General features: G+C 31.3%; 1 protein-coding gene across 1 annotated transcript; it reads left to right on the top strand.

Moving 5' to 3' along the window:
• Positions 1-5,335: 5,335 nt before the first annotated feature.
• On the top strand, positions 5,336-8,666 carry LOC131171445 (uncharacterized). Its single transcript, XM_058131557.1, has 3 exons — positions 5,336-5,750; positions 7,020-7,227; positions 7,853-8,666. Exons 1-3 carry the CDS (start codon positions 5,505-5,507, stop codon positions 8,260-8,262), a joined length of 864 nt encoding a protein of 287 aa, XP_057987540.1. The 5' UTR covers positions 5,336-5,504; the 3' UTR covers positions 8,263-8,666.
• The last annotated feature ends 2,105 nt before the right edge of the window (positions 8,667-10,771 follow it).

The following is a 10,771-nucleotide window of genomic DNA, read 5'->3' as shown; positions in this document are numbered from 1 at the left end:
TTTTTTGCTTCCTCGTACCATTGCTATACCTCCTAGGGTTGGTAGCTTCATGCATAGGCATTTCATACTGATTACTATATCATTGTCATTTAGGATATGTCGGCTGAGGATGATGTTGTAGGATAGAGGAATGTTAATTACTACAAATTCTATGTAGATTTCCTTTTTATGCCCTTTGTAACTCAGTACAATGGCTAGATTTATAGTTTCAAGAGCTGGTACTATTTTGTCTCTCAAGCCGACTAAGAGGCACATGACCTTGGTTAGGTTTTTTGCTTTGTACCAAAGCTTTTCCACCATTTTCTTTGTCAGAAGATTAATTGAGCTGCCTTTGTCAATTAGTACTTGTCAAACTGTATACCTATTGACTTACATAAACACAAATAAAAGGGTCAATATGTGGTTGATTTACCTCGTTGTCACTTGGTCCTATGCTGATTGCTCCTCTGCTTAATTCATTTGTATCAACAGAAAGGATTGCTCGGCTACCACTTGGTTTGGCTAGCCCCTTGTTACCTATTTTACCTGTGTTTGAGCCCCTAGCTATCACATTGATCACTCTAATTGGACTTTCATCTTTCTCTAGAGTGATATCCTTGTTTTTAGGTGCAAGTGTTCTTCTTTCATTTTGACTATATCTAGTGAATTTTCTGAGTCGACCATCTCTAATAAGTTGCTCTATTTCATATTTGAGCTGTCTACATTCATTGGTTGTGTGGCCATGATCTTTATGAAACCTGTAAAATTTTTCCTTATCTCTTTTACTTGCAGTATCTGGTCTTAGTTTCTTTAGCCATTTGACCTATTCTCCATTTTTATGGATCTACATAAGTACTCGAGATCTGAGCTCATTCAGAGGCATATAGTTGTGGAATCTCATTCTGTTTTACTCTCCATTCCTGTCCAAATGGTAAGTTCAATCCGAATTGTAGTTCTTTTTGTTCTATTTTTTTTTTATCATTGTTCTGCTTGGGACTCCTTTCTTCTCTGAGGGCTTATCGTTCGTCATCCAATCTAATGTACTTTTGGGCCCTCTACATTAATTGATAATAATCTGCTGCAGGGTTTTTTATGAGTGAATATAAAAATTTAATATTTCTTGTCCTCTTTTTTAAAGCTTCACATGCTGTTTCATAGTTTAAGTTTTCTACTTGTATTGCCTCAATGTTGAAACAAGCAATGTAGTTTTTCAATGACTCTCCTTTGCATTGTTTTATTTTTTGGAGATCAGAAGACAGCTTTTTAGGAGGTATAGAGGAGACAAACTTATTCTTAAACTCAGTGGTGAGCTGATGGAAATTCTAGATTGATTCGGGCTTAAGGCACTGGTACCATTTTTGTGCCAAGCTAGTTAGTGCTGTGAAAAAAAAAAATCTGCACAAGTGATAGTCATTCATGTTTTGGAGCATCATGATTGTTCAGAAGTTCACCACGTGTCTCCTTGGATTTGTTGTCCCATCGTATTTATCGAGGGTGGGCAATTTGAATTTTATTGGGAACTATTCGGCTATGATTGGTGCAGACAGTGGAGATTCATCCCCCATGCTGATGTCTTTTTCCAGAACCTATTTTTGGTGTTTTTATACTGCTCTCACCAATCCCTAATTTATTTATGGGTGTGGTGATTTGTCTGACTGCTCCTCTTGTTCGCTTATCAAGTCTCCACCATTCTTTTTTCCTGAGTTATTGTTTATTAATTGGGTGGCTTTTTGTATTTTTCCTTTTTCCTCTGGATGGGTCAACTTCTATGATTCTTCCTATTTCTGGGGTGGGTGTCCTTAGTGGGGGCACTAGTCCCTGGGATCAAACCTTTGAGGAATGAAATCTGGGCCTCCATCTCTTGGATGCATTGGAAAATTTGATTTAGCATCATTCCCTAGAAGGGGTTTTGTTGATTTGGGGCCATGTTATGTGATGGATTTAGCATATCAGAAGGGATAGTGGGAGCGACCATATTTGGGACCAAGGACATTGCAAATCTCCTTTCAATGTAGGGGTAACAAAGATGATGCTCTTGTTTGGGGTCCTTGAATCTACAGCCATTGAAGAGAAAAAGCACAAAAAATTGCAGGAATGATTAGGTTAAAAAACTTAAAGATTACTGGTAGTAACACAAAGAGAGAATGTCATAAAGAAAAAAAGCTGATCTCATATGTAAATATTTTAGTTGGTGATTTGGGTTTTCCACAGACAATGCCACTAATGCTACCGGTGGTCTTTGTGGTCTTGACCCTGATGATACGTAGACTTGTAATAAGAAAAAAGGATGAGGTGGATGGCCTTCTAGTAGATCACTCTAACGGTCAAGTCAGAGATCTCAATCCTTCTAAGAGAGATTAAAGAATTCTTTAGTAACAAAGAATAATAGAGATGTAAGCGTACCTCTTCCTTGTGCTTTGGTTGGCATTTATAGGCTTTTTAGGAAATAGTCATTGCTTTGTCTACTGTGGTGATCTTGGCTAAATCTCCAAAAATCTGCTGTTTACTAGATTGCATACGTGATTATTGCTCAGTCCATGAAATTTAGTCTCTAGTAGTTACCGCAATTATTTGTTCAATGTGGCTTCTGTTCTCCCTTTTGGGCAAATGAAACTTTTATTCGGTTTTTTTCTTTACTCATTTCTTTTGATCTACACCTTTGCTCAACTTTCCTTTCTGCCACGTTAGAAGTATTTTTGTCTTTAACTTTCCATGTTGGACATAACTTTGACTATCTGACTTTGATTTTTGGGCCGGTAGTATCATTCACCTATAACATAACCATAAACAAATCCTTATGTCTCATAATAATCTTTAGGAAAGTTAACTCTAGGACACCATACCATCGATCATTAGGTTAGAAGGTGCCATATCTTCCAAATATCCACAAGCACAACATGGTCAACAACAAGATCCATCTCCCACAAAAAGGTCAATCACCATCAATTTCAACATTTGTCAACATGTGCCAAAAATTGAATATCAAGGCTAACATATGCAAAAACAGTTACAAATCTAAACTGCCTAAACTGAACTCAAAATTTAGGTCATTAGTCATTAATAGGTTTGAACTCAGTAATATTCATTTTAGTTGAGATAACCCCAAAAACAAGAAAGCCCAAAGTTTTCATGCCTAAGTGACTTGAGATAACATAGATGTAGAAGAAAGAGAGAGATACGTGTAGTTTGCAGGGGAATGGAAAGTGAGATTTGAGTATAGTTTGCATAAGAGGGGGAGAGAGATATATGTAATTGGAGAGGGGTAGAGAAAGAGAAACAGAGAGAGAGAGAGAGAGAGAGAGAGAGAGAGAGAGAGAGAGAGAGAGAGAGAGAGAGAGAGGTAGAAGGAAGGGATTTACCATAATAATAATTATTTCTTTAATTTTATATGATGTAGCATATGCATACTCATTAATAAAAATGTCACTTGACTTGTCGCATTAGATTAAACATAATCCTTTAAATTGATTTTAAAATTTAAATAAAATTTTCATAAATTTTAAAATTTAAAATAATTATCTCTAGATTTAAATGCTTGAATTTTTTTTTTGAAACATAATTTTTATTAATCAATCAAGGAAAATCTTGGCAAAGCTGATCTAAACTAACCTGGTCATCAGAACCCCACATACACTCAACCTAGGATCAATAATAGCAAGTGAAAAAACCTGAAAAACCTTAGATAGGGATGACAACGGGTAAGATACCTATGAAAATCACCTTACCCAAACCCAGACCTCATTAATATTTTCAAAACCTGAAGTCGTCCCAAACCCGATTAAAATTTATTATTAATTATCTGAAACCATTTCAAATTTGATTGTTATTATCCAAAAAATACCCGAATCTGTTTTATTTTATATATTTTAAATAATAATATGCATAAAAATTTATTTTTATTAGTAATTTATATATTAAAAATTTAATAATTTCTTAAAATATTTAAATTCTATTTATTTAAAATAACAATATAAAATTTATAAATATTATTATAAAAAATATATTTTATATTTAAATAAATATTTATATAAACGAGTTTGGGTAACGGATACTCAATATGTGAAATCCGAACCTATTACGAGTAATATTTTTAAATCCAAATCATTCCCGAACCCAATTTCATATTACCTAAATTCGTCCTATTAAGATTCGACAGATTTGGTACTTATAAAAACCCGACACATTACCATTCTTAACCTCAAATAACAAAATATCATATTAAAAACCATGAGACTCACTCCAATAGAATTAGCATTAAATGAAGTTACCTGGCTAAAAATAATAACTCTATTAGCTTGTCTATTAATCCAATGAAGGGACTTCTGAATTCCGAGGAAGAAAATGTTTACAGTCACGAATAATTAAACCGAACTCCGACCAATCATCCTCTTTAGCATCCATTGCATTCCTAACAATCAGTTTCAAGCATGACATGGTGGGAAATTGATGCAAAAATCGTTTAATTTATTTTTGTAGTTTGGCCTCTTAGAAAATATTTTTCATAAATGTGATATATACACACCTGTGCACAGATGAACCGTTAATAATTTGAACGTATTTTGTTGAATTAGAAATCAAATCAAACCTTTCAATATTTCAAACTGAAATTAAATCCTAAATTTTTAATTTTTTTTATCAATAAATAAAATACATGCACATATAAGTTAATGACATGAATGAATTGCTATTAAAAGCATGACAATTTTAATAGAGTTCTTATTCTTATATAACCTACACATATATACACTCTGCATCTAATATAGAATTTACTATTTAATTCCAAATGCACACATTTTATTGATAAAAGCTGAAAATTTTAAATTTTATTTTCATTAAATATAAAATAAAAATTAGAAAATGCTGAATGCAATAAATACACATAAAAATTACTATATTTTTTAAAAATTTCATCTAAAGCGGGGATAATGTGTCATATATAATTATAAATGAAAATTTATTACTTGCATACATACTAATAATAGCTGAATAATTGAGTTCTTTCTCAAAAAAAAATTCACTGTGTGCAAAAAGAAAAGAAATCTTAGACTTATAAGCTCAAGAACCACAATGGTCTACGTCGAAAGCCATCCATTTTACTTTAGATACGGTTTATTATGAATTTAAAATATAAAATGTACGATAAGATTTATCTATTAAATATATGAGTTTTATATATTTATATAAATTTAAAGTATAAGATATATAATAAGATCTATCTATTAAATATATGAGTCTTATATGTTTATATATTGAGTATATGTCAACCTGTTTAAGGCAAGAATTTTCAGAAAGAATAATTGGACAAAAAGCATATTATCTTGAATATATAAAATAGTGATGAAGAAAAGAAAGGCTATAAATATTGGGGACCTCATGCACATTTTGTCTTGCAAGAGCCTTTTCTTCATCTTCATCCATTGTTTCTTTCTTTCTTCTACCTTCCCATCAATATCTATCTGTCCTTCCTTGGAAAAATCAAAGGAAGAGAGAGAGAGAGAGAGAGAGAGAGAGAGAGAGAGGGAGAGATGGGTGTTAACAATCTTGTTGAAGAGAAGGCTCTTCTTGGTTATGGAGATGGAAGAAGCATGGAAGACAGCCTTGAAGAGAGAGTTTCTTTGTTTCTTGATGAAGTTTTTGATGATTCTGATCCTTCTTTTGATGCTCATGATTATGATGATGATGATGATTCCTTTATTGATCATCACAGTACCCATTTGCACGACTCCATGGAAAGGATCATTTTCTGGGAATCACAAGAGGCTTTGCTTCAGGTTTATTATTAAATTTCTTCTTTTCTTTCTTTCTTTCTTTATTCTGGCCTTGAATTATCAATTTTAGTTCAAATTATTGCTTTTTTTATCCCTTCAAGAAATCTATTTTAATTATTTCTTAAAGAAATAATATTCGTAACATCATCATTTAGGAATCTTTCTTAATCTTTAATTAGTTTTTTTTTGGGTACAAATATTTAATTAGTTTTTTAATTAATGGGATGAAGTATGACTATCTGTAAGTAATGAATTCCAAATCTTTTTATAATAATAAACTAAAATTTCTTAATTTTTTTATATATTTTAGATTGAAATTCATTTATGAATAAGCAAACAATGCAGTATAAAAGGAAAAAAAAAAAAAGAAATGGACAAATAGATATGTTATTTTATGAAGATAATCAGGTTCCTTTCTCTTTGTAATTATTTACATGCGCTCAATTTTTTGCAATACTTAGTATTCATGTAGCCTACCCTAAGAATATTGGTTATAATACTGCCACGTGTACGTTGTGTCATCAAACCTAGATTTTTTAGTGTATACTATTTTCATTTTTCTTAATATTTGTAAATCTAAAATACCCATAAATATTAAAAAAAAATTAAGAAATAAGTTTCATAATGTATAAATAAAAATTTACTTATAAAAAAGAAAGCTTAGCACACTTTGATAAAATTGTTATAATTTTATTAAGAGTTAGTATGCCATTTTCTAAACTGTGTATGTGCATATTTATCTTTGATTAAAAAGTAATAATTTTTTTTTTATTTTTAAAAATTATTATTATGAATATGTATCCTCTTAATTGTGAATTCTTTTTTTTAATTATGGAATCTTTTAAACGTTTTGAAAAGCAATTTAGATTTAATTACACTAATATATTTTAAAAAATAATTTATTGAAAAAACTGGATATTTTATAAAATTATAAGATTTTAAATTTAAATTTAATATAAATTAAATAAAAAAAATATAAATTTCATATCAAATTTATATCATGTTTATTTTTAAAAAATATTGTTTCTAATTAAATAAATAAAAACGAGGAGTTCAAGCAAATCTCCTATCATATAACTCATTTAATAATTCGATGCAAAGCAAAGCATTATTATTATTATTATTATTATTATTATTATTATTATTATTATTATTATTATTATTATTATTATTCCCAGGCTGAGTAGCATTAACTCTAACTCAGTGGACTAAGAGATGCTTGTGGTTATTAAAAAAAAAACATATTTAATTAAACAGATGAAGTATTTGCAGGAGGTGTTGGAACGTTATAGCTTAACAGTATCAAAGTTGAGGCAAGAGATCAACAAAACAATAGAGATGGCAAAAGAGAGAGATTCTTGCAAATGCCTTGAGCCCATTACTTGTTTTAGACAAAAGGTTGTTGATTTGCTCTGCCAAAGAGGATTCAGCGCTTCTCTCTGTACTTCCCAAAGGAAACACACTAAAAAATTCCCTGGAGGTATTTATCTTTCATTTTTCTTTGAATCTATTGCTTATATAGGTAATTTATAGTAATGAGATTTAAATGGTGTTTGTCTTAGTTTTCTTGATAAATCAATTTATAAGCTCTAAAAATAAGTTTAATGGTTTGTTTATAACATTTTTTAAACTTATAAGCTAAAAAAAGTAAGTTGGATTACCATCTTTTTCATTTTGATACTTACAAGTTAATTTGATTAAATATTTTATTATATTATACTCATTAATTTTTAAAATTTTACCACATATTGCTATTAATATATTTTTAGCTATTTTAATAATAAATGTACTTATAAATTACTTTTTACCAAACATATTAGTTATTTATCAGCCACTTATAAGTATTTTAACCAAATGCGTAATTGTATAAAATTTTAAATACTGGTAAGCTTATATTAGCTTTATAAGTGTGCTTATAAACTAATTTCACGAGCTAAATTAAACACCCTCCTAACTCAATTGTATTAGGGTTATCTCCTGAATTATGAATCAAAACCTAAACAAAATATGTCTGCAGTGTAAGTGGTTAAGTACTAAGCAGCTTTAGTTGCAATTAATGTTTTCTTTTTAATTTTTAGTTTTTAATCTTTTCTTTCTTATTGAAGGGAAACATGAGTACATTGAAGTAATTGTGAGCACAAGTGGAAAAAAGAAGCAAATCCCATACCTAATAGAATTGGAATTCAAGGAACAATTTGAGATAGCAAAAGCATGTGAAGAGTACAAGAAACTTATAGCCCAATTGCCAAAATATTACATAGGAAAAGCTGACTACCTAAATGCCATTGTTGGTATTCTCTGTGACTCAGCCAAGAGATCAATGAAAGAGAAGAAAATCCATATGGGTCCATGGAGAAAGAGAAGCTTCGTGCAAATGAAATGGTCAAGTTCTTCCACAAAAGGAGGAGAGTCAATTGACGATTCTTCAAGTAATAAATTTTCTCCACTTTCATCAAGGCAAGCTCATGAATCTTGCTTCCACTTCTCTGTAACTCCTGCTGTGATAGTTACTTAATTAGATGCTCACTGGAAGCAAAAGAAAAAAAAGGGTAGCATTACTATGTGTTAAAAAAATTTTGACTCTTTCTTTACATTTCTAGCTTGTTCGATATATGCAAAAAGAAAATGCTACTAGTATACTTATGTGCGAGTACTGAGTAGGGTAATGAGATGAGTATCTGTAGTTGCATTCGTGTTGGTTGAGAAGATGATGTGAGAAGTTCGGGCAGACCCCAGAGTAGAGCTTTCTACTTGGAATGCTTAAAATTGCATTTAGTGAGTCATTCAAGTGGTAACTAGCAACTCCAGATCATGTAATAGAATAGTTTGCAGTGGTGCTAGTATACAAGTGTGATGCTAATGGACAACAGTTTTGTTCACAGGGAATTGCTTTTTGAGTGTATTATCAGAATTCAGAAATGTGAGACTTGTTATGTCGAGTATTTATCTATGTAATGAAGTAGAAAATTTTTAAGCTCCTTACGTCATTGATTTCTCCAATGAAGTCTCTATGGAGATCCAACTAAAAAACAAAAAAAAAATCCATTTACTCAAAATATCCAACTCCAACTGACACATATGGACAAAACTTATGGATACTAGATATTCTGATTAAAGCAAGGGAACATCTGCTACAATGGCCAAAACAATTGTCTAAAAACATTTACCAGTTTGTGGAGGTTAAGTAGCCTGGTTCACAAAACTCACCTTTCTCAACTATCTTGTTGAAGTTGGCTCACCTTTCTCAACTATCTTGTTGAATTTGGCATTCTACCTTCCAATCCAAGTAGCAAATATTAGCTTCTACTTGCAGTACCTTGAAGACAGTGTAATTATATGAAAATTCATTTAAACTGTGTAGTTAATTGTTAAATACAAGAATATGAATTTTCTAACCAAGCACAATTAAGTAGCAAAATCATCATAAGAAGAAAATTAGGCTTGAATTTTTGCACTCAGGATACCCAAAAAAAATGGGAAGAAAATGAATTGCCTATGAGTGGAATTTGGCAGATCAATGGAATGGTAGCCCACAACGTATACAATCAAGAGAAAGATTACAGTGAAAAACATGGCAAAATAGGAGCTGAGGGATTAAAGAGCACTAAGACTTAGAGACACAGAGTTGAATCGAGCAAGAGACTTGATGGGTAGTCAGGAGAGTATCTCTTCTATCATCTCTCCAGACAGATTGGCCATCACCCTTTTTCTCCTTGATAATTCTGGTCTGGTTTTTCAACTTTGCCAACTCTTCTCAAAATGCATCGTTTAGAAGTTGTTGGATGTTGTGTAAAATCACGCAAGTGCACGGATCGTTAATAAGTAATACAGTAGTGAGTGAGTATTGTTCCCATGAAGAACTTGGTGAGTGCTAAACTAACAACAATTATAACTATCTAGACTACCAATTATAGCGAAGAAGATCTAAACTAAGTTACTCTAAATTAATCAAATGGAAGAAAGCTTAACAGTTTAATTAAAGAAATCAATTAATAAAAGCAATTCCAGAATTAGGGGTTCACACTTCAACCTATTACAGATCTAATATCATTTATTCAACAAATTGAAAAGTTATTACTTTGAAGAAAATTAATCATAAACTATCTTAAGTTCTCTCTCAAGGCACTCAAGGTGTATCTTAATTAATATGAACCATACTTTCATGGCAATCAATATTAATTAAGACCCTTTAAGCTCTTTGATTAATTATGAACTCCATATAGAATCTCAGCCTATCTCTAGGTCAAAAACCCTAAGTTCAATATCTTGATTTTTTAATATTAATCTTCACCATTCAATTCTTTAATTAATATCTAAAATCATGATTAAATGGAGCTCTACATATCGTATGCATTAAGATCACAAGAAATTGAATCAAAGAACAAGTCTCCAAATTTATAAAATAAAATTAATGTGAATCCTTAATAGAATTGAAAGTGCTACAACCCTAATCCTAGAATTAAGAAAACTACTCACTCATGGTGAATTTAACAATCAACGTAAAAATAAAATAACAATGATAAAACACTTGAAGAAATAGAACAAAGAAACCCAGATAGAAGATTTTGCATCTTTGGACTTTTGAAACTTTGGCTGTAAATCTCTCTTAAAAATCTTAGTGCAAATCTCTCTAAATTGTAGAAAATCTAAGTTAGAATGTAAAAGGTGCAATCTCTAGCTTGTTCCTAACTTCTTGTATTTATATCTGGCATAAAAAACCCTCAATTTGGAGTCCTGGAGGCCTTAGAAGTCTATCCAAGTTGAGCGAAATAGAGTTGGAGTTGACTTGGAGTCTAAGCTTAGGCATTTTACACAACCCGTGCTTCATTACACGGGGCAGGCTGTGTAACTCACTAGAGTTATTAAGGCTTTCAAATCTTGGGGTGGCAGAAGGTTACACAAACTAGGGACCTTTACATGGGTCCCTTTATATGGCCGTTGTAATTGTTCTTTCTCAGCACTCTTTTGGTAGTCAGTTACATGGGGCAAGGGTGCCCAGTGCACGGCCTATGCAATCTTCCTTA

The sequence above is a fragment of the Hevea brasiliensis genome, chromosome 12 (genome assembly GCF_030052815.1).
Source record: "Hevea brasiliensis isolate MT/VB/25A 57/8 chromosome 12, ASM3005281v1, whole genome shotgun sequence".
Classification (NCBI taxonomy): Eukaryota; Viridiplantae; Streptophyta; class Magnoliopsida; order Malpighiales; family Euphorbiaceae; genus Hevea; species Hevea brasiliensis.
This window is presented reverse-complemented; position numbering and strand designations above follow the sequence as displayed.

Bases quoted from the DNA above. Each gene is read 5' to 3' on its own strand.
- LOC131171445 (XM_058131557.1), top strand. From the start codon at position 5,505: ATGGGTGTTAACAATCTTGTTGAAGAGAAGGCTCTTCTTGGTTATGGA. The intron at 5,751-7,019 runs GTTTATTATTAA...AAGTATTTGCAG, and splicing joins CACAAGAGGCTTTGCTTCAG to GAGGTGTTGGAACGTTATAG. The intron at 7,228-7,852 runs GTATTTATCTTT...TTCTTATTGAAG, and splicing joins CACTAAAAAATTCCCTGGAG to GGAAACATGAGTACATTGAA.